The sequence below is a fragment of the Dendropsophus ebraccatus genome, chromosome 5 (genome assembly GCF_027789765.1).
Source record: "Dendropsophus ebraccatus isolate aDenEbr1 chromosome 5, aDenEbr1.pat, whole genome shotgun sequence".
NCBI lineage: Eukaryota > Metazoa > Chordata > Amphibia > Anura > Hylidae > Dendropsophus > Dendropsophus ebraccatus.
Window position 1 is genome coordinate 40,713,288 of NC_091458.1, and position 25,666 is coordinate 40,738,953.

General features: G+C 39.6%; 1 protein-coding gene across 5 annotated transcripts in view; it reads right to left on the reverse strand.

Moving 5' to 3' along the window:
- DCLK1 (doublecortin like kinase 1) overlaps nt 1-25,666 on the reverse strand; it is a 239,095-nt gene that overhangs the window by 42,856 nt on the left and 170,573 nt on the right. For 3 of the 5 annotated variants that reach the window (XM_069969924.1, XM_069969923.1, XM_069969926.1), the window contains exon 7: nt 1,241-1,325. In XM_069969924.1, the coding sequence (XP_069826025.1) occupies nt 1,241-1,325 (85 nt within the window). Of the gene's footprint in view, nt 1-1,240; nt 1,326-20,624; nt 24,298-25,666 lie in introns of those variants that run through there. The other 2 variants (XM_069969928.1, XM_069969927.1) reach the window with 2 other exon arrangements.

The following is a 25,666-nucleotide window of genomic DNA, read 5'->3' on the forward strand; positions in this document are numbered from 1 at the left end:
ATCTATCTATCTATCTATCTCCTATCTATCTATCTATCTATCTATCTATCTATCTATCTATCTATCTATCTCCTATCTATCTATCTATCTATCTATCTATCTATCTATCTATCTATCTATCTATCTATCTATCTATCTATCCTATTATACTTACCACTACCTATTGAGTTTTAAACACAACAGTAGCACAATATGGCCACCAGGTGGCAGGCTTGTCTCTTTTATGTATTACAGCTAGATCTGCCAGTAAAACTGTAACATATGGTATTCAGGAACAAAAAAACATCTTCTGCAATGGAGACATATAAGTAACAAAGTTACCCGTTCTGCTTAGTGAAGTTTCTATCAAGGTGGACTAGTTCGGTTAACACATTGACATTTAGAAGCATTGCTCTATTAGTTTTTAGTGTATTTTAGATTCAGGGGCTCTGGTCTCTGTTCTACCATGATAACTATATGGCATACCCCCCTTCAGGTCTCTATATACTTTGTATAATATACTAAGACCATACTATACTACGAACACTAGCCACATAGAGCCTTAAAGGGGTTATCCAGTGCTACAAAAACATGGCCACTTTCTTCCAGATACAGCCCCACTCTTGTCTTTAGCTTGGGCGGGGGTTTTGCTGCTCAGTTCCATTGAAGTGAATGGAGCTTAATTGCAAACCGCACCTGAACTGGAGACAAGAGTCATGTTGTCTTTGAAAGAAAGTGGCCATGTTTTTGTAGCGCTGGATAACCCCTTTAAAGTCAAACAAATAAAATTGATGAAATGGAGAAATTCACCTCTAATTGTTATAATCCCCAACGTTCCTACAGTCCTAGATAGAGTCCAGCATGGGAACAGCAAATTACAGCAAAATCCCATCTACCTCTGGTTCTCTCCTACTATTTTACCTGCAAATGTATTATTTCTAGTTGCCAGGAGGTAGAAATACAACTTTTTTCCCCCTTAAGCTGCAATATCTGTAGATTCATCCCTGGTGAGTGAGCTGGTCTATAGCTGGAGCCCTGCTGGGTGACAATATTCTTTCTTGCCCCTTTATCCGCCATCTTACAGCACATCAGATCCATCAGTTCAGTCCAATTAATACATCACCTTAGGCTCGGATAGACCAGATCCAGCTCTGCTGACTCTGTGCTCCCATTGCTTGGTACATTAAAGGGTGTCAGGGATGTAATTACTGAGTATATCTAGCTGGTGTAGTCTTCTAGGTTACAGTATACCTCCTCTTACCTTCCACTAAGACATCGCCCTCATCCATGGAGCTGCAGACTTTGGTGGATGCTAGTGAGGTAGAGGAGCCGCTGTGCTGAGAGCCCTGAAAGGAGCAAAGACCCAGGTTATTATATATATATATATATATATATAGCCAGTGGCATCCAGACCAGAGGAAAGAGATAACACAAGTGTCTGCTCTTTCTCCCTTCTGCAAAAGGAAAAAAAAAACAAAAAATAATTTAATTTCTCGCACGATTGGATTTTTTGTTTCTGTGAATGATATAATGGTTTTTTGTAAGGAATAAATTATACAGAGTTGAATTGTTCTCTTTTCTGGAGAAACTATCCACATTGCAGACTGTGTGTGGTTTCCTACATAGTAATGTGGAAAGAAGGAGAAGAGGTATAACCTGCAGCATTGATCAGATACAATTCAGGGTCTTGTTACAAACTGATACATGAGCGGTGGTAACCGTATAGTAATGGGCTTTATATCATGTTATTGATGGAAGTGTCTCGTGTCAATCTCTTTTAACGTTGTATTTTATCCAGGGTTAAAGCCCTATAAGACGGCCGGATCCTGCGCCGGTAGCCAGTGCTGATCTCATAGACCATCAATCGTCCTTTACACTACTCAGGCATCATTACTATAGATTTACCAACCACATCTGCTGGGAGTTTGTTCCAAGAATCTACTACTCTTTCAGATCATGTGCAATGTGGGTGTTACAGTAGTGCCACAAAACCCTTTGAAATGAATGGATTAGGGTCAGCTGACAGAATGTGAAAAAATATGATTATAAAAACATTATTATTATTATTGGTATTATTGGTATTATTATTATTGATATTATTTTTGTTGCTATTATTATGATTCCCATTATTGTTGTTGTTATTATCATTGCTATTATTATTATCAATAGGAATTTTATTACTACTCCTCCCACTAATAATATAAAACATGTATTGGTGACATCTCTTAGATGATCTGAAGAAAATGTTCTAGTCAGAATGAAAAATGTTAGATGGTGTAGTAAATCATAAAGATGTTTAGAGAAGACCTGCACTTCAGAGATTGATAGCAATCCATAAGAAGTCCTAGAAGGGGTAGGGTAAAGTCTTGGCCTGCTTTGATCCCTATAACACTTCATTCTAGGGATATGTCTTCGGAGGATTGTCTTTATCTGATGCTACACCTGCTGAAAGCCTGAAAGGTGCTGTCACCTTCTTTTGTGGCCAAAGCCAGGAATAGATGATACATGAAGGACGTGTATAACATACAGGAGACTCTTCTGAAATCTATTCCTGCTTTGGCTTCAAAAACTACTTAAAAAACGGAATTTGGGAATACACACAACGTTTTTTCAGCTCCTTTTAAAATGACGTCCATTATTTTGAGGCTAAAATAACGGACGTTATTTAGCAGCCTGGCCTCCCCTGGTGTTTGTACATTATTTTAGTTTGCGGTTACTAATTAGACTTTGGGTGTGTCTTAATTGAAAAGTCCATTGAATTTAATAGTAAATTTGGAGAAACAAAAGGTGACAAAAGGAAAACTGTGTGTGAACTACTAATAAAAAACGTCCGCTGTTTGCAAAAGACGTCCGAAAATAATGATCAATGACGTCCGTGGCAAAAAGTCAGTTACTTAATGCATTATGTGCATTAAACGTCCTACTTCCCATTGACTTCAATGTATTGCCATTGCAGTCAGTTAAATCGCGGCAAAAACGGACGTTTTTTAAAATATGAAAATCGGCCGCCTTTTCATAAATTTTGACGTGTGAACATAGCCTATAGCCTATTGTATGAGTCTCAGAAAGGATCATCCCGGCCGCTACTGCAGTACTAGCTGGATTATCTTTAACGTTGCATAGTTCTGATGCGGGTGCATCTGTGTGCGCCCGCATCAAATCTCCCCACTGCCCACTATGGAGCGAGTGGCCGGAGCCGCCCGCTCCACAGTGTGCACTGACAGGGTTCTCTGCGGCTGCTATTCAATGAATAGCGGCCTCAGAAAACTGACATATCAGTTTTTGACGGCGCTGCTGGGGATCCTGGCCAGAGTATACACTTCAGCCAGGATTCCCTCAGCCTGCATCACCACGTAAGTTTCGTACCAATTATGGCCATTGAAACAAGGGCTATGATTAGTACGGAACTTATGTTGTGTGAACATGGCCTAATAGTCAACGCACATTCAAAAAGTACTGTAAGTGGTACCAGCAGATTACGTGGCTTCAGTTTCATCTGACTTCACATCCATAACCCAGATCTGTAATATGGAAGTATTTCACATAAAACACCATCAGTATTCTATCATATTCCTGCACATTGAATACTGCTGGCGTCTTATAGACAGGACATTGAACTACACTTTGGGATGACGAAATAAATCCATGCAGCGTTCCCTCAAAGCTGTGAATTCTGGAAAGGAAAAAGTCTAAACAACAGACTAATGAGATTAAAAGGGAACTCCAGAGAATGGAGTCAAAACGTTATACAGATATGTAACTTACTTCAAATTAAAAATCTCAAGTCTTCCAATATTTATCAGCTGCTGTATGCCCTGCAGGAAGTGGTGTATTCTTTCCAGTCTGACACAGTGCTCTCTGCTGCCACCTCTGTCTATGTTGGGAACTGTCCAAAGCAGTAGCAAATCCTCATAGAAAACATCTCCTGTACTGGGCAGAGATGGCAGCAGAGAGCACCATGTCCAACTGGAAAGATTACAACACTTCCTGTATACTGTAAACCGTAGAAAAGTTAGTTTGATAGGTAACTCCTTTACAAATCCCAGATGTCCCAGCACCAAAACTCTCTAAATTTGTAGGAGATGTACAATGTAAATGCTTGCACACCCCTTAGTGCCACTGTAGAGACAGGTTCGCTATATGATCTGTCATTCCCCTTCAGTCGGTGGGGTTTGATTGAGACATTTCTCCATGTGCCCCTTACAGGCCAAACATAGATAAAAGGTAGATCCCTTTATCTGTACGTCCTTTTGAGCTCTCTTATAATCTTACCTTATTAAAGGATACAGTGACAGTCTCAGTGTGACGGCTCCAGGGGAACACTTAATATTCCTTTCTTTTTAGCCCGCTCATTAGTTCCTTACTTCTTGATGAGGCCACATGTTAGTTTTTTCCCCCACTAACAATGTCAGTCCCTCCGCTCCTTATACACATGTAACCTCTACCCAAGGTCTAGATAATAGGAATATGGCTCATGTAAATGTAGTCACACACAATACTTTTCTCCAGAAAATAACAGATGATATACAAAGCCGGGGGAAAGTCAAGGCCCTCCCCTTATGTAATACTGAAATTAGCATATATGTGGTGTAGAAATACATTGTATTGAGCAAGATAAGGGTAACAGCTAGAAATGTTCATCTCCTGGAGTATAACACATCAAAGGAAGCCGAGTATTATGGAGATGTAATGACATACAATGGAAATATAATGATTTATGTATGGAATATATGCTAAAGTTCCAGTTTATAGTTAAGGGGGCTGTGCAAGGTTAGTAAACAGGCAAAAACAGGCTGCTACTCCTGACCCTGAGCTGTGTCTGGTGGAGGAGATTCTGGCTTGTATAATAATCTCAGTCAGGGGTGTATTGTTTCCAGTCTGAAACAGTGCTCTCTGCTGCCACCTCTGTACACTTCAGGAACTGTCCAGAGCAGGAGAGGTTTCCTAAAGGGATTTCCTGCTGCTCTGGGCAGTTCCTGTCATGGACAGAGGTGGCAGCAGAGAGCACTGTGTCAGACTGGAAGGAATAAACCACTTCCTGCAGGACATACAGCAGTTGATAACTAGAAGTAATTTACAAATCTGTACAACTTTCTGATTCCAGTTGATTTAATTCTTCTAAAATGGCCGAGCATTGACTTTCGTGGCCGCTACTTCCAATAGGTGGCCCTAGAGAGAAAATATTCCTTTTAGTGTTCTCCTCAAGAAGAAACTTTACCCCTTCATTCCCAGTATTATAGAGCAGCAAACAAGCTGCCAGTGAAGCCCAAGAGGTTGTGGCTTTAAGATGGTTTCCCAGTTATTTTATCTGCAAATTCCACCCAAGTGCTGGACAACATATAGTTTATATACCAGCGCCCTTTGAGTTACTCAAACATTCTAGTGATTGTATTGTCGAACTGCTCTGACTACTACATCTCTATTGGTTGTGCAGTTTTTTTGTTTTTTTTTGTCTACCCTTAAACTTATTACTTAGTTTTATACCTATCGGAAAACAATTATTTAGAAGTCATGAAACATGAAGGTAACATAATGGCATTGTCCATTGTCCATTTCAGTCACATATTACCTGTATGAGGAGGAGATGTATCTCTATGGGAATATGGTATTGCCATCACGTCAAATTTCATCCACGTCCAGTAGTGGAAATGATAATCCCACCACTAAGGATTAAGGTTTCAGTCATATTGGAGTTGCATGGAGAACCTCCCCCTTGCGCTCCATGTCCTCAGAATCCGATGTAGGTGAATGGGGGTGTACATTGAGAACATGGTCCTGTAGCCATTTCTCCATGCAGCAAATGTGACTGATGGATAGAACTAGTCTGTGCTGGGCACCTCCTTCTCTATAGCAATTGCATAGCATGCATATACTACATAGTATGTATATCTTCCCTGTATATGAGACTTTTACTTTCTTATATGTACAGTGTATATTTATACAGGTTGTATACAGGTATACAATGGGATTGACTTCTAAAATATGTAGAACACAATAGAAAAGAGGTGGTCGTGGTAGTGACAGCCCGCTCAGCCAGTCAGTGATGGAGACAGGACAATGCTGCAACCAGTGATTGGCTGTCACTGCTGAGACAAGTTTGTCTTGGAAGTGGCAGCAGCGGTCAGCACGGTACCCGGAGACTTCGCAGGAGGACGGCAGGGAAGTGTGGTGGGGTAAGAATAAGATATTTAAGTACCCCTTTAAACAACTGTTTTGAAAATGGTCTTGAAAAAAATATCAGATCTTCCCTGCTATAGTTTGTTAGCCTGTTATCAGCACTTTGCTGTTTCCCGCAGCCCCATAGACATTGGCTAGAGTAGCAGGGCATGTGCTCAAACACTGAAGGCTACACACTCCTTTTTAAGGGATTAAAGGGGGTCCCAGTGGTAGGGCTCGCAGTGATCACACATTTTTCAACTATACTATGGATAGATGATAAATGTCAATTGTGGAGAGACCCTTTGACCCACAAATAATTTGCAGATTATACGACAACTCTGGACCAAACTATTTTTTAGTATGTTATTACCTATGGAAAGTTAGGCAAATTTCAAAGGTACAATAATTATGGGAAATGCACATATAGAGCTATTTCCCCTAATTTAGTAGATCAGGGAGACTTCAGATTTTCTAAAAAAAAAAAAGTGACGTCACGAACCAGGGGTGTAATTACAATGGAGTGTCCAGCAGGGGTGCACTATATATAGAAGTCAATGAGTACCATTGACTTCTGTATATAGTGCACCCCTGCTGGACACTCCATTGGAATTACAAAGGATGTGTATGTAAATGTAATATACAGTGTTTTTGATTGAATACATTTATGGAATACTTTGGGGAGCAAGTGTCCTTGCTCCCCAAAGTATTTAATAAATGTAATCAATCAGTACATCACAGTAAGCCCGCCGAACTGCCGCTGCCCGCCGCTACCGAACGCCCGCCGCCGCTCTGGACTACACTCAACTACTACTCTCATCACCTGGCTCATAGCATGAGCAGGTGATGGGAGGTAGTAGCTGGGTCATATGGCTGAGATTGCCGCCGCCGCTGATGCTGCCGCGCAGGGGAGCCGCTTATCACTGTGCAGCACCCGTCTTCCCCCTTCGCTCCCCCCTCCTGCTTCTTCCAGGATCCAGGCAAACTTTACACAATCTGATTGCTGACTCCCGCCCGGCTGCCGGCACATGTGATCGGTAGCGGAGGGCGTTTGGTAGCGGCGGGCGGCGGTTCGGCGAGCTTACTGTGATGCACTGATTGATTACATTTATGAAATACTTTGGGGAGCAAGGACACTTGCTCCCCAAAGCATTCCATAAATGTATTCAATCAAAAACACTGTATATAACATTTACATACACATCCATTGTAATTCCAATGGAGTGTCCAGCAGGGGCGCACTATATATAGAAGTCAATGGTACTCATTGACTTCTATATATAGTGCGCCCCTTCTGGACACTCCATTGGAATTACACCCCCGATTCGTGATGTCACGGTTTTTTAGAGAATCTGAAGTCTCCCTGATCTACTAAATTAAGGGAAATAGCCCTATATGTGCATTTCCCATAATTAATGTACATTAGAAATTTGTCTAACTTTCCATAGGTAATAACATATTAAAATATTGTTTTGGCCGGACTTCTCCTTTAATTACCAAAAGCTATGATAGTCTTTAACAGGCTATGTTCACACAATGTAATTTTGCAGTAAAGAAAGGACGCTGATTCCATTGCGTTCTTTACTGCAGGGGCGGCATTGCAACGAATTCAATGCCGCCCACTGTGTTCACACAGCATTATGTTAACACCTGTTCTTTAGAATAGAATAAGGTAAAATAATGTACCTGCCAATTATTTCTAGATGTTGTTCAGTGAAATAATAGCTATTTACATAATGTAAAGTCGGCCGGTGGCCGCACATTACGTTGAAGCGAATGGCTAATTGATTTGCGGGCACACCCGATGGTGCCTGCAAGTCAATGTTAAAAAAAGAACATTCGGCAGCCGATAGGGAGGTATAGGCTGCAGGAACGTCCTAAATGCAGCGCGGCTGCCATCAGTTTAACAGTGTCCGTTGCTATGCAAAGGACGCTGTTAAACATAGTGTGAACATAGCCATAGGGATACAGTACATTCCTGTAGGACATCATAAATACAAACCAATAGAAATGAAAACGGTAAAAGAAAAAAATCCTATAAAAGACAATAAACAGTGTAACAATAAAAACCAGACATTACATAAGCGAAGATGTCGGCAGGGACCACAGTCATTCTTTATTCTGCCACCGTATTCTGCTTCAAAGCAATATTGTTGGATGGGGAAATTGGAGGTTACGGAAACTGATGAGGTGTCACGGCTGGGACAGTAAAAAGAAATGTCACTTCTGCTTTCATGTTTTATAACTCTTGTTATTGCCACAATAGGAATGATGGGAGAGTCATTTCATCTTCCAGGGAGAGATGAATTACTTTTGATTTCATAGATACCTTCTCTCTGACAGGCATATATTTAATCTGTTGTATTTCTGCATTTATATGCACAATGTGCAACAAAAACTACCGGGCTAATCATTTACTTTGGCTGGAAAAGATCCTTAAGGAGGAGGGGTTCACATGCAGTATTTAAAAAAAACTACACATTTTTATTAAGTTTTTTTTTTAAGCCAAAGTTGATTGAAAGTAAATGGGAAAATATAAAGGAACCATTTATACGTATCAAATCATTCTTGCTGGATTCACTTCTGTCTTTGGTTTCACAAAGACTTCCCTTAATGGTATGTTCCCCTTCAGCATCCAAACTTATAATATACTAAACAGCTTTGCAAATTACACTTGATTGCACTATTCCTAAGCAGGCCTCTGTGTCTCCATGGTAACAGACTACAAAATAATTTTGTGTAGTCCTCCTTAGTTATACTCCTTTTCCATGTATGTTAGCAGGGATAAGCGAACAAGGCTGAAGGATCAGTTTCTTTGTAGCGCGTAACCATAGAAATGAACAGTTTTGCATAAAAGCTGTAGACACGTAACAGAAAAATACTGATCTATAGTATTTGCTTGCAATTTTTCTATTTTCTTCTTTCAAATTTTACAGAAATTAAGTTTACTATACCAGTTGTGTTACCAATTGGCAGGTGAAATGCATTTATTGACCAACGATATAAGAATACCGAACACTAAGGTTGGCTGTGCACCTTAGATGGTTGGTCATTACCACTGATACTGACAGATGACAATAATCTACAAGTTACCATAGACCTTCAATAGCTGCTAACAAACTTGTTCAACCTAAATCTTTGTCTCCAACTCTCCCTATACATATAAATTATAAATGTTCATCTCAGTCGTGTACGTCCCTGAATACAGAGAGAGAGTTGTGAGGCCTCTATATACATTAGACCACAAGTGTGAAACTTGTGGCCTTCCAGCTGTTTTAAAACTAAAATTCCTACCATTCCTGGACAGCCAAAGCTTTGGCTGTCCAGGTATGATGACAATTGTAGTTTTATTACAGGTAGATGGCCACAAGTTTGACACCTGTGCATTAGATGGATAACCAGCTCCGCTGGTAACTTCAGGTTTGGTAGCAGTTAGATTTGCACCTTAAAGGGGTTATCCAGCGCTACAAAAACATGGCCACTTTTCCCCCTACTGTTGTCTCCAGTTCAGGTGCAGTTTGCAATTAAGCTCCATTTACTTCAATAGAACTGAGTCTCAAAACCCCACCCAAACTGGAGACAACAGTAGGGGGAAAGTGGCCATGTTTTTGTAGCACTGGATAACCCCTTTAAAGGGGCTCTCCAGCGCTACAAAACCATGACCATTTTCTTGCAGAGGCAGCATCACTCTTGTCTCTAGTTCAGGTATGGTTTGCAGTTAAGCTCCATTCACTTCAATGGAATTGAGTTACAAAACCTGCACCCAAACTGTGTTGTGCTGTCTCTGGAAGAAAGTGACCATGCACTGGATAAACCATTTAATCTAAAGCTTGTCTAAGATGGTATAATACAAACCAAGATGATTCCTCCTAAGGCCTATGGCAGTCGTACTTCAGTGAGCCATGGGTTATATACAATACAATACAATACAATTATGTTCACACCTTAAGCAATAACCTATGAAATGAAATATGAGCTGTTCACTTTTGGCAAACCCTTAAGATAAATTTCTACATAACACCAGGCAGTTTTATGTGGAAAGTTTCATAACTTTCCAATTCATTAAAACATAATAAATCCTTAAATGAGACTTTTTGATGATTATTTCCCACCATAATATTCCACTTAGTCTTGGAAGGACTGTGAGTTCAGAGAACGGACATTTACAGGAGCTGCTATTTGGGTCAAATGTATTTATGAAAAGAAATAATTCATGGACTCGTGAAGATTAAAAGTTGGACAACAGTAAAACATACAGTATGATCAGGTTAAAGTAAAACTTTGCTGCAGGTGAAACATCTGAAATTGGAATTGTATGTTCAAGTCATTGAGTACAGGAAATGTATATGAGGCCCATGATATCTAAACTCTGCTGTAATGTGTAATACATACAGCTTAGGAAGCTATTACTATATTAATATCAGGTAAAGGGGTAGTATCACTATCTATATCAGGCCTTAGGGCCCATTACACTGAGTGGTAATTGGCGGAATAGGGCCGACTTGGCCAATTATCACTCTGTGTGTGTTGGGAGCACATCACTACGTGTAATAGCGATGCGTGGTCAATGGCTGACGACTGACCAGTTAATACATTATCTCTCTTTGGCACCGCGTCTGCAGCATCAGAGCTGGTCTCTAAGCTGACAGGCTGTGGTGGTCCCGGCCAGTGATTGGTTGGGTGGCTTGTGAGTTCAGAGACCGCTCTGAAGCTGCAGCCTTGGGACCAGGAAGCATGCAGAGGGCAGTAGAAGGCCGGGAGCCTGGAGAGTTGATGTCTTAACTGTTTGGGCAAGGGCTGCATGGACATCACTAATGATATCTGTACAGTCCTTGTTAAACAATTATCTGGCCCAGTAAATCTAGCAGATCGGCGCTCTTTTACAATATTGATCAGCCTACGTAATAGTACCCTTACTGTCCCCAACTGGGACTCTGCACCACCAGTTTCACTCTAAAGTTGCTAAGAAAATAGGCACTTTTATAACTTTACAAATAGGGATCATCAGGTTAAAGGTATGGTTAACCCCTTAACGACAAAGGGCATATATTTACGCCCTATTGCCGGTAAGGGAGTTCAGAGCGGGGCCGCGCGGCGACCCCGCTCTGAACCGCGGCGGTCCCGGGTGCCGCTTTTAGCCCGGGACCGCAGGTATTAGCGGGCACAGTCCGATCGCCGTGCCCTGTTTGGTGCTCCTAGCTGTTTGGAGCTCCTAATACAAAGTGAATGGTGCTGGAAGCAGTTGGCCAAAATGGGAAACAGAACATCACAAAGTGGACCTAAAGGGAACCAATTATCATAAAATGGCCTTACAGCTTTAAATAGGTTCCTATGTGGCCCTGAGTTATATAAGTAAACGTTATGAGAAGAGATGAGCGAACCAGCTGGATTTCTGGTTCATATGAATCAGAAATCTCGGCGGCTGACTCCCGCTGTCTATTCCCTCCGTGCAGCGGGTGGATACATCGTAAGAAAGGCCTGGAAAACTGGGATACAGCCAATGGCAATGGCTGTATCCCAGTTTTCCAGGCGTTTCTTACGATGTATCCACCCACTGCACGGAGGGAGCAGGCAGCGGGAGTCAGCCGCCGAGATTTCTGATTCATATGAACCAGAAATTCGTCTGATTAGCTCATACTTTGTAAATTTCTCCTATGTAGACATAGGGGGGGGGTTCTCCGTTACAAACTAGCCTGCGGCATAACTGAGGGGTTGTTCCTGAGTGCCGACACTCTAAGGGAGGTGTGGTTTCCTGCCGGTGGTGGCTAGTTTGGGGCTATGGACCTCCCGCATACCTACATAGGTAGGATGTACAAAGTACCTTTTCAGTCCATTTAAATAACACTTAAAACATTTTCTTATATTCCTGGAAACAGTACTTGGGGCCATATAGGAACGTACTAGAGTTCCTATATGAGAGTAGAGTAGAGTTGTAGGGGCAATTTTATGGTGATTGGTTCCCTTTAACTAGATACCATTATTTAAGAGTGCGTTCACACATACAGGATCTGCAGCAGGTTTGATGGTGCAGATTTGAAGTTGCAGATTCGAATCAAATCCACTCTGGGCCATCAAATCTGCTGCAGATCCTGTACGTGTGAATCCACCCTTAATGGTTACGTGCAAAGCGATGGGCTTGCAATACACAAGACTATAACAGACTATGTCATGTAAGACTATAACAAGACTATGTCATGTGTAAACATATTCTCTCTGCTCTGTGGTCTGCGCAAGGATCAAGTGAGACCACATGGAAAAAGTGCCAAGTTTTTTTGTAAAATAAACCAAATCCGGACAGTTTCTGTATCTAAAACCACAGGGTGAAGACCGCTGTGAACACTCCCTCAAACATACAGATTTGTCTATGGAAGGCTGTGGTGCCAATCTCACCTCTAACGATTTGTCAGCACACAATAAAGACATCAGAATGACATGGATTCCTTCATTGTTTCCCATGGAATTTTATTATGTGACATTATTCAATTCGCTCAGTTGTAAAAAACATAACTGGGACATCAATAGAGAATAAGAAAGATACAAACAATAAAGAAGACAGTAAACAAGGCGTCATCAATCTACAGTGTATACAGTGTCTGCAATGTGCGCAGTCTCTTTTTAGATGTATTTACAATGTAATAGGATTGGAGGAGAAAATACAGTATTGACTTTTCACATTGTGGCTGTTAATATTATTGCTGTCCAGGGACTCTGGGAATATAATAGTAAATTATGCATGGGAACAAGTCAACAAGGTTGGTAATAGAAAAATAACTTGAGTTTAACATACATCACTTTCATCACGTGATTCTTTGTTTTAAAATTATTATCTCCTTCTACATTTCCAGGAAAAATTAACATTATTTTGAGTTTTAAGAAAATCTACTCTGTATCTATAAAGTTCCTTGTGCCCCTGCTCCCCGGTAGCTCACTTTCGGGGAACATGGAGACAAAGCCTTATACTTTTCTCCCCGGTTGTGTCACCAGTGCTGAGACTAAAGCTGGGTTCACACTACATTTTTTTCATCAGTTTTTTTCATCCGTTGATGCACAAATTGATGCATTTGTGCGCATCTACTGTATCTTGATTTGTTTTTCCATTGACTTCCATTATAAAAAAAAAATGGATCAAAACACGTTTTTGTGTATGTTAAAAAAACCTGGATGCATTTTGATATGTTTTATTTATAATGGAAGTGAATGGAAAATGGATCAAAACAGATGCCGGCCTAAGCTGTGATCATCACATGTGGACAAAATCACCCCAGCATGCAATGGCTAATGGTTGCACGATGAGCAGGTGATCGCAATATGGTGACAGCCCAGGAAACACTGCCTGCTCCCTGCAAGTGGAAAGAAAAGTATCAGGCTTTGTGAGATTGCTGACAGATCCTTTTGTAATTTTACCTTTGAATAAAATTTTATCCATGTACATAGATTCTACAACGAGCAATATAAATATGTTGTATTACTTTCCTACTACTGATTCTGGGTTATAGCCTGTGCTGTAATCCACAGCTGAATTTATAATTCTGCTGGCTGGTACAGGAAAAGCTCAACACATTTTTTTGCCAAATACAGCCCCAATAGTTTAGCTAAGCTCCTATAATATAGTAGTAACATTTTACCTATAACACATTATCGTACCCTGCCTCCTGTAAAGAAAACAGTTTAATACTTTTGGACAGATGTTTAGATAGATTTCAGCTCTGAAGCCTGCAGAACGATGAATGAAACTTTGGATTATAATAGAGGACTCCGTAATACAATGTGTTAGTAGCGTAGCGTATAATCAGAAAAGTCATGATATTCAGTGTATCTCCATTATATAGTGGCCATTTTTTCATCTTCCATTTACATATACTATATCTAACATATAGACTGCATTACACAATGGAGCTTAATCTTTTTAAAAAATTTGAGATTGTACACGTCATAGAAAACATCAATATAATAATAACAGAATACAATGGGAAGTAATATAACATAGCAGATTTCTAAATGCAAAAAAAAACCTTAATTGGAAGAGAGAACAATAAGAAAAATATAAACATATTACAAACAAGGTACAAAATATAATGAAATATAGTATAAAAGGGAAAAAACATGTATTTTTTAATTCATTCTAAGATATGAAAAGGAACTTGTCATGTGGATGGAGCATATTAAATTGCACGGACCACGTAATGGCTAGAATTACAATATTCCCTATTTTATCTTTACAATATTTTTCTGTTACTGTAAATCCCAGCAATTAGACTTTTATTTAGCCAAACAATGTATGCAAACGAACTCAAAGTACGCAAACAACTTGTCATGGTGCTTCACCTGCAAGTACGCCTCTTTGTCTGTCAATCACTTTTGAAGAGGCGTGATTGCAGGCAAAGTTCCATGACTAGTTGCAGCCACCCCCTTCCCCCAATGCTTACTTGGGGCTAGTTTGCCTATGGTGGACAACTAAAAAGTCTTATTTCTGGGATTTACAGTAATAGAAGAAAAAAGAAGAGATTGTAATTCTAACTGTTACATGACTTGAGCAATTTAATATGCTCCACACATGACAGGTTCCCTTTAAACACTGTGTAATAAATAATTATTATCTGATCATAATGACAGACAGTGTAGACAGAGTAGGACATCTAACATTGTACATTATATCATAAAGAGATGACAGTATGTATTTAAAGTGACAGAACATGAATTGCATTCTAGTAACCGTTCATTAAAGACCAAAACTTGGAACATCTGTAATAAAAGGCAAGCACTACTATATGTTAGAATTGTGATATTGCCTGCAGGGTATATGTCTAAACATCACAGGGACAGCTTCAATAGGCTTTTTAGAACATTATTTGGACGGGCTATCCATGCTATAAGCTAAGACTATATGAAAGGTAGGGGTCTCTCCCCTGGGTATCAACATACCAAAGCTGCTGCAGCTCCTGCTAGGTGTTGTGGCCCCCTTCAGTGCAGTACTCAACCTCTAAAAAAACATTTTCCAATTCATTTTTTTATTGTTTTTAGTATCCAACCTCTAAAATATACAAATGTGGCCAAGCCTGGTACTGCAGCCTTTTTGACTGCAATATGCTTTTTTTTCCCAAACCAGTAACTAATACCAGTGTCACTATCAATTCAGTCTGCTCATCAGTGGGGGTCCTGAGGCCGGGACCTCTACCAATCATACAATGATGGCATTTCCTACAGAGAGGCAATCAGTGTAACTTCTGGAAAAACCACTTGATATCCGTGCAGTCTATGCTGCTTTACACTATAGGAGTGGAGAGTTCATATTACTACATGTTTCCCATGGATTTCAGCAATGCAAACGTGCGAAATTGGGGATAAAATACTTCCGATACCCACTTTATTGTCACAAAATGACAATTATGTGATGCCCTGTAAGAATAAAACTCGTTTAAGTGTAATATTCAACATTTCTCAAAATTTGAAATCAAAATGTAAAGAAGGCAACCGGGGAATGTTAGAAGGTGGTTATGGAAGGTCATTGAGGACAGAGTGAGTTCCGCTTACACACATACAAGCTTAGGCTCATAGGCAGAGATATTTCAGAGAGCATACTGTATGTTTGCTATTAAAGGGGTTCCACTGCAGCACCACAACAAATGAACTCAGCATTAAATAGTGACCATTCCCGTCAATGGGTTGTCTGTGTAATGCAGGACAGGACAGGTCCTCCAGAATAAGAGATGCTCTTTGCAACTGCTCTTTCCTCTGGCCAAGAGATTAGGATCCTGAACAGTACAGGGGTCCACAAGCTGGGGTTCAATCATTGGGATCCTCACTGAATGAACAAAGCACTACACATGCCGGAGCTCTGTTAATTTTCTTAATGGGCTACTGAACATTGCAAAGTGCCGAACTTGACAATGTTTGGGGGCCCCATAGAGAATGAATGGCTGGCTGCACCTGCGAGATGTATTCTGCTTATTCTGGGGACAATTTTGTCCCTGTTTTCGGGATCGGTAGGGATCCCTGTGGTTGGACCCTCATAATCAGCTTGTTATTCACTTTTCTATGGATAAGGCGTAATTCCTTTCGTTGGAATACCCCCTTAGTTTTTCCCAACAGAGTATATAAAACTAAGGTTTGACTCCGTCTATTTAAATCTCCATCGGCCAACCAGGACTGCTGTCTGGTAAGTAATAGGTGGTTGGCAGTAACAGATGAACTGTATATCTTACAAGGGCTCGTGCAAAGATAAATTATAAATTCACGTTTTACAGACTATAGATTGCCCATAGCCTACAGTACATACTATGGTTCATACATTTTGTACCTGTGTATTGAGGCACATGAAGGATTTTCTTATAATTAAAAAAATTTGGACAAGCAAATCTATGGACACTTTGGTATTCAGTGTTCCCAGCAACTGTGATAGGGTCATCCCGGGTAACCTGTTATCATTTTCATGCTGCCTAAACCTCGAGGCATCAGGGTAGTCCCTGACAACTATTACCCACCCCACCCCAGGAGAGATCTATCATTTAAAGTGGAGCAGAATTGTAGTTTAAGCATAAACCTGAAAGTGAAGACTGGTTCTCTTTAATGTGAATGGGGTTGCACCATTACTGAAATAAAAGTACTAATCCTAGAAAATCCTGGTAAACCATATAACCCCTTACGCTATATAAATAAATAGATAAAGGTGTTTTTAGAAAAACTATGGTCTAGGAAAACTACAAGCCGTATGTGTGCAGCCGTAATACTGTCCCAACCGTCATAAATGACTCCCACTATGCAGCTTAGTTGGATTAGCATCATAATGCCAAACACTGACAATGTAATAGTGACCTTTGATTAATATTAGTTCAACCTCCATGACGAGTTTTTTCTGCCATCCTTATAGACGGCCATCATCGGCAAATAATGGACGTCTTTTTGATAATCATTGGCAATGACGGTGACAAAATCCTATTGTGTGAACTTAGCCTATATGTCTAGCTCCACTTTTCGCACCAAGGTTCACATGATGTTTCGGCTGTATGTAACAGGTATAGGTCTAAATACCATCATAAAAGTAAGGCTAGGTACAAACATATGGCATAAGACCCTGCCATCACTGGATCTGGTTTTGTACATTTATTTAGCCTATGCTATTCAATAAGAAAAAGGAAGTAACGCTGTCAGGAAACAACTGTGCTTACAGTCTGGCAGTGTATATATATATATTTATTCCAGTGACAGCAGGATGCTGCGACTGCTGAGAACCGGATGAGTGGTTGTCACCTCATCACATTAGCTGACATATACTGTAATTGCATCGCTTAGCATTATTTCTGTATAAAACAACTCTCAGCACGTATGCTTGGTCCAAGCCATATTTTAGAGCTGTCAACGTTTTTTAACCTGATTTTATCTTAGCAATATAGAGAGATATAAACCAAATGATCCCTGATTAGGACCAATGATGACCATTTGGTAATTGAGCCTAAGGCAGATTGGTGGGTCATAGTATGGGCATATGGCAAATATATATTCTCGTTGCATGCCAATATAATACTGTTCCCAGATACCTGGACTTCTTGCCGTTCTGCTGAACTAGATAAACTAGGTGCTCTACTAATGTGGACTTCCCACTGCGCCTATAATATGCTGTTTAAAAACAGCTAAAACCTGGTTTGGAGCCTTAATTTTTTTTTTATTTATTGCATTACCCAGAAATATACATTATTTGCCATTAAATGGCAGCCATCCACTAAATTTCAATAGTGTGTGAACATAGCCTTTCTGTGTTATCAATCCACTCCTGCTTTTGGTTGAAAAATACTGAGCAAAAATACTGTGTGTGAGCATGGCCTTAATGTGTACCTCTGTTATTGTTCTTCTACCTATTCTGCAAACTTTGGTGTGGAGAAATGTTGCATGTGTTATAGGGTAACCATACGATGACCGGCAAGTTCGGTGCACAAATACTTTCCATTAGGGATTGGATTTTGTATGGAACTCACTGGGCCTTGTATGGTTGTCTTGTATGATTTTGTATGGAACTCACTGGGCCTTGTATGGTTGTCTTGTATGATTTTGTATGGAACTCACTGGGCCTTGTATGGTTGTCTTGTATGATTTTGTATGGAACTCACTGGGCCTTGTATGGTTGTCTTGTATGATTTTGTATGGAACTCACTGGGCCTTGTATGGTTGTCTTGTATGATTTTGTATGGAACTCACTGGGCCTTGTATGGTTGTCTTGTATGATTTTGTATGGAACTCACTGGGCCTTGTATGGTTGTCTTGTATGATTTTGTATGGAACTCACTGGGCCTTGTATGGTTGTCTTGTATGATTTTGTATGGAACTCACTGGGCCTTGTATGGTTGTCTTAGCAACCTGACTGCCCAACGTGTGCAAAATAGGTTGCACAACAACACTGCCTACTGTTATACGCTACCGACAGAAGAGGTCATGATATTCCCACTATGATGCGATGTTTACTATATGGCATTCACTAAATGGCACTTATTTCCTCAGAATGGAAAATCAGATGCTTGTAAAAAGAGTCATTCTGAAGATATTGGGGGAATATACTAACATAGCGGCTCAAGTACAATCTAGCAATCAGAAGTCTGTCTAGTCTATGTACGCACTGTCTAGTCTAAGTTCAGATCAACACATTACAAATTAGCCTGATTTATGCCAGAATTATTCCCATAAAATGAGTTTCTGCACCTAGCCCCCCCCCTCCCCCCTCCTCCTTATCACTAAGTTCCTGGCCTCTAACATGTCCCTTTGTCGGACAAGGCTCAAAAATGTCTAAAACACTAAATAAATGTGAGCCAAGTCATACTAGAGTAGGCTAGTTTTTGGCATGTATTGCACTACAAATCTGGCATATTTCCAATAGCAAATCTGCTGCACTGATTTTAAATGTTACTGTAATTCTAGAATATTTCAGCAGATACCAGGAAACTATATGGGGTCCTAGGCATATATCACTTATTAGCAGTCACATTTCCCACTGTAAACAAACCTAGTAAACAGTATAAGGTCAGTTCCACCAGGCTGCTAAATTGACTATGTCGGGCAGCCTCAAGGTAAGTGATCCCAAATGTGCATGTACTGTAGGCTCATTACATGTATGACCATCATGGTGTCATTGAACAAGGCCTCAAGGCTGCATTAATAATGTATTCATACATCACGTCAACTTGTCAGAACTACATAAAAAACCATTACTTTGGGAAGCATTAGAGCAATAGAAGATTTGACCAAAGACAAATTGATGTATTCATCTTAATATTTTATTGTAGATAAGCACTGAGGATAAACGGAACAGTTGCAGTAATAATAATTTAACAATGGGGTTTCATCCAGTTTCTAAACAATTCATATTACAATAGAAAAACCCATCTGAGCTCAACCAATAGGAGGTGACATATAGGCGGCATCCTATGGAGCTTGTGTATGAAAACATTCTCCAGTGCATCTAAGATGATAAAAACTGACTGAATGTTTTTATACAAAAGACCCAATGTGGCTAATATGCAATATACTAAGGCAGTGAAAAGATAAATATCAATTCTGTTTTCAAAATGGCTGCCCTTAGTGCATAGGACTTGATCTTTATAGGTACTTGGCATAGATCAGTATAATTTGTTAAATTTTCATTAACATTTATAAAGTATTATACTTCAAACAGTATTTGATGACAAATACTTCAATGGTGTCTGATTTGACCTAGTCACAGAAAAAACTCTACAGATCTCGACTTTAGTTGAAAGTCAAATTAATATATAAGGATCTTATTGTTTTGCATAGAAACATGTAAAGTTTTAGAGTAATTGGTGTAACAGTAGCTATGCCTCATATATGCGATAGACACATAAGGCTTTAGGCGGCATGTTGATATCCGAGTTATATGGTCTGCAAGCGACTGTATGTCACAGACTGAACTCCTGACCTCTTATGGAACTCTCGGCATCATAATTTATTATGATGCAGAGAGCCTCGAAACAGCTTTACTTCTTAGCTGCTGAATTGTCACAGCTCTGTCAATACAGGGGCACCAAGTGTTAACCGTTTTATAATAAATCATGATGCCGAGAGTTCCATAAGAGGTCAGGACTTCGTTTCAGGACATACAGTCACTTGCGGACCATATATTATGAACGTGTGCATGCAGCCTTATTTGTAGAGATGAGCGAACTTGCCTAAAATTTGGGTTCGCACAAACCTTAACAATCGGCATTCGAATCCCGCTGCCTGGAAAAGATGAATGCAGCCCCTGGACTGCCTGGAAAACATAAATACAGCCATCTTTTGGCAAGTTCATTCATCTCTACTTATGGGTCAAAGAAAGTCCTGGTTGGCCATGATAACTAGGCTTGATCGAACAGCGTAAGAACTCGAACCTAGCCGGACCTTCTGCATTTGATTGCTGAATTCCAGACGGTCCCCGGGATGTCTCCTCCTTCCGCACGGACCGTGAAGGCTTCAGCAATCAAATGCGGAAGGTCCAGCTAGGTTCGAGTTTTTCCGCTTTTTGATCAAGCCTAATGATAGCCAATTGCAGCCAATACAAAAGCTGAACTCTGGTTAGTAACAACTAAGTCCAAGTGAGCCTAAGACCAATCTTACAGAAGTTTCTTATGACAGCCAATCTTCTTGCCTTGACTTGTTGAATCAGATTTTTTTCCTTTTTTTGAAACTTAACCAAGAGTACCAGTCCCATACTTAACACTTGTCTGCCATTTTGGTAACAGAACCAATAGTTTTAAGAATTTGTTTTAAGAATTAACGCCTCCAAGCAAATTTTTTTTATTTACTGCCTGGTAGTAACATAACATGAATAAATTCTGGAAGGCTTCATTTCCCAGCTATCATGCCATTGTGGTCCTGGGGATTGTCCACGTGACCACGTTTATGGCTGTCCGATACTGCTGTGTGACTTTCCTTATGCATGTCTATGAGACTCACATTGTAGTTGGGAAATGAAGGCACTCTGGTGCTTAAAGGGGGTTGTCCAGGCTTAGAAAAACATGGCTGCTTTTTTTCCAGAAATAGCACCACTCCTGTCTTCAGTTTGGGTGCGAATTTTGCAGCTTAGTTCTATTGAAGTGAATTGGAGCTAAATTGTAATATTTTTCTAATCCCGGATTAGAACTTTAAACAAACCTTTAAGTCTGAACCTAATCTGAAATATAAGCCAGTGTCACCACTGTCAGACAAACATGGAAAATACTGTAAAGTCTTGGGCCTCGTGTATAAAAACTGTGTGAATAGAAGAAACAGGAGGGTCCTTGTTGCACACAACAACCACTTCATTCAGAACTATAGGCAACAAACCTGCTTTTCCTTTTTTCTATGAGTTTTTATAAACAAGGCCTCCCGAGTGTGTATATATATATATTTTTTTTTTTAATAGAAAATGTCATTACTATATAATAACCGAGTAACAACACTCTCCTCAGACACACTTAGTTTCTATAAAACATGAATTAATAGGGAATTTTAAAAAAGTGCAAACAGTAAAAGAAAAGATCACTAAGCGATTGAATGGATACAATCAGAATAGTTTTGCATTAATAAATTAGGCGATATCACAGAGCTCTGTTAACATTCATAGATCAAGAGAAGCCGTTAAAAGTAAAGCACAAAATGATTATTAGTCGAGAATTTCCTGGCAAATCAGATGTGATAGCGGAGACGTTAGCAAAAAACAACAAGACAAAAGCTGCACAACTGATTCATAAAATACACAATGGGGCAATAAAATCAGATTTGGGGAATTTTTTTTTAAACTATCTACCAAATTTTTAATTTATAAATATTAACTGCCAACACTGATCACCCTCAACAGAAATCAGCCGTCTGCAGTTCAGTGCAAGGAGGTGTAAATTAAAGGGGTGGTCTAGAATTACAAAAAAGGGTCCCCAAGAAAGAGCGCCACCTTTGTCCATGGACTCTATCTTATATTACATCTCCAGTCACTTGTATGAGCTAAAGCACCCGTCCCTGAGATCAGAGTGATACTGTGTCTGAAAAGAAGTAATCCTATTTTATAATCTTGGAAACCACTTTAAAGAGGCACTGTCAGTCACCAAATAAACCTTTTGACATGTTAGAGAGACATGTCAAAACTTATTGATCAAAGCGGGTCTCATTGGTTAGATCAGGAAATCGGTAATGAACGCTGCAGCAGCACAATCCTCTCCCCGTCCGGCCACCAATTCTGACCTTGTAGTCTCATAGACTTACATGGTCGGAAAAAACTGTTAAGTAGATACGGCCAGGGAGTGGATGGCATGGCTGCTGCGCTTTCTCCCTGGCTATATCTCCTGATCACAGTGGGTCTCAGCAATGAGACCTGCTGTGATCAATAACATTTGACATGCCTGATAGCATGAAAAGGTAAGTTTAATGACAGGTACCCTTTGAGAATAGGTTTGCATAGGGCCACTTTTTGCAACTGAAAATCAGTTTTATTCATCTGTATGTGGATATTTTATATGACTTGGACAGGGACAGATTCTATTTTCTTCATTGTACTGATTTATCAATCCCTCTATTTTACAATTTATCTGATTTACACTAAAGGGTTCATCCAGGATTAGAAAAAGCACAGCTAGTTTTTTGCAAAAACAGCGCCACCAAGTCCTCAGGTTGTCATTGCAATTCAGCTCCACTCATTTCAATGAAACTAAGCTACAAAACCCACACCCAAACAAGAGTGATGCTGTTCCTGGAAGAAATGTTTTTCTAAGCCTGGAAAATCCCTTTAATTTAAAATTTTAAGGGTAAAAATGTAGCATTCCTAAGAACAGGTTGGGATATCTAATGTAGCAACCACACTCTAGTTTAGAGGCACATTGCAAAAGAAAATATTAGGGAGCTGTGCTGTGGCAATAAGATTTCTGTAATCCGGCATAAGAAAAACATAAGATTATCAAACATTCAGGATTATCAGTCATAAAAACACAAATAACAATTCTACTTTTATCCTTTTTATTGCTAGATTTTTACATTTGGCTATCTGTACTTAGTCTTCTCGTCTTTTACAGTTTCAGATTACGTTGCCATTTTAAGCCAGGGATACTAGATTATTAGAATTTCTGCCGGATTAACAAAATTTTACTCATAATATTGCTATTAACAAAACTGCTCCCCTTACCAACGGGAGTGATCCAAAAATATGGAGGGAAGCAGAGGGGACTTTCAGGTGGTTGCCCTGAGCCCATGCCAACCATTCATGGCAGTCTAATTTCTAATCTGGACTCTGCTGCTAAGCAGCCTGTTGTCTACTTACTAGCCGGCAGGGAGGCCAGTGGGAATTTAAAATCCTTCCGACTGCCATGTTCTATCCTCGTCTGTTATCAGAAGCAAACCCATTAATAGCAGTAATTGCTGGTCATACAACCCCTTAATATTTCTAAGTCCTGTACCTCCGAACCAAAGGTGGTCTTGAAATTTTAACGATAGCTGTTGGGTATTTATCTGAAGCGCTGGCATATATGGAAAGCCAGCTAATAATATAATGTGAGGGCTGTATTTTAACTTCAGAAGCAAATCCATTAATAGCAGTAATTGCTGTCCATACAACCCCCTAATATTTCTATGCCCTGTACCTCCAAATCAAGGGTGGTGTTGAAATTTTAACGATAGCTGTTGGGTATATATCTGAAGAGCTGGCATATATTGGAAAGCCAGCTAATAATATAATGCGAGGGCTGTATTATAACTTCTATCCTGTATCGGTAACATTTAGATTCCTTGACAGGAATGACCTCTGCTGAGTCTCATATTTTATGACCTAAAGCTATGATTGCTGCAGAAGGCTGCATATATTAAAAAAAGACAAACCCCTAAATCTCAGCATACTGGAACGATGCCTAAGCATTACCTAGTACGACTGCAGATCTGGATGTAGTCATTATGAGATCATTTTTGGAAGCCATACTCATAATGTTGTCTTTCAGGCGATTCTGAAAACGTACCAAATATGCTTGAAGAAAAGAAATGGAACATACCTAGTGCCCCAAGATAGAACACTTTATGAACCAGTGTCAGCCTTTGTTTCACGTCATGTTACGTATATTAGCTTAAACTATCACCGAGTCACAAACCAGAAACACTGCTCCATTTTCTCTTTTAAACTGAGTCTCCTACTGAATCCAAATCATCCGATGACAGGTGACGGTACAGGTCCTGTAAGATGAAGTGTATTATAGATTTGTTCACCTGTTATTCCTGGTAATATATATTTTTTTTCATTATTCATTCTGTCACAAGCAATTCTAGTGCTGACAATTGACAAGGCATCAAATAACACATACCAAAAAAATAAATAAATAAAAAACAATTCAAAAAGGTTCATACAGAAAGAATACAGTATATAAAAGTACTAATACGCCATACATTGGACAGAGTGACAGCCTCAAAAACACTGCAACAAAGGAACACAGGAAATTAAATGGCTTTGATAGCAGGAGACAATTTTATTGTTCCTTTTTATATTCTTTGACGGAACAGTTTACAGGATATGACAAATTAGTCGGGAACGGCGGAAATATTTTCTACGAAAGTTACAAATAAGGAGCTTAAAGAAGTGACAGAGAGAAGAAAAAAACATTAGTATATAAGAAGGGAAGAGTCGCCATTACCATGTAGGCATAAAACAAACGTCCCGATATTTTTACAATTTTACAAGGAATGATGCATATCAGTCAGTCCATGACTGTAAGCCTATGTATTGTAAGCATATATATATATATGTATAAAACACATATTGATGGATGCAGGGTGTTGCATTGTTCTCGGTTTGTAGCGGCTACTGTATTCATTTGTTTGATACTTGGTTTACTCCAAACCAATTACAGTGTTTACACACACACACACACACACACACACAGCCATAATATAGAATATTTTTCTCATAGGTTAATACAAACAATACGAGTTGTTGCCTGATTCATTTAATTTCATACAGATTTCTCCATCCTTATCTGTGTCTGAATTTTGAGAACCTCAATTTTTCAGGTTATAGTCTCACACTATACAATAAAGTATATGTTGAACATATATCTTTTTTTATTTAACACAGGAGCCTACGGCTATGTTTACACAATGTAAAAAAAAATAAAAAAGTGGCCTTTTCTATTTAAAAAGACGTCAGTTTTTTCCACAATTTAATTGACTTCAATGCAATGCATTGAAGTCAATGGGATGACGGACATCCAATGCACACAGTGTATAAAATGACGGACGTTGTCTGCGTAGACGGGAAAATAATATTCATGACAATTATTTTCAGGCATCTTTTGCAAACAGTGGATGTTATTTTTTAGTTCACAAAGTTTTTTCACCCTCCTTTCACCGTTTTTACCATTAAATTCAATGGACTTTTCAATTAAACACACACCCAAAGGCCAATTAGTAACCCAAACTAGAATAATGTACCAGCAGCCATCACTGCACTGACAGCGGCCAAACATGGAAATGACAGACGTAATTTTAAATGGAGAGTAAAAACCGTTGTATGAACATACCCTATGAATGGCTTATGGATCACATCAGC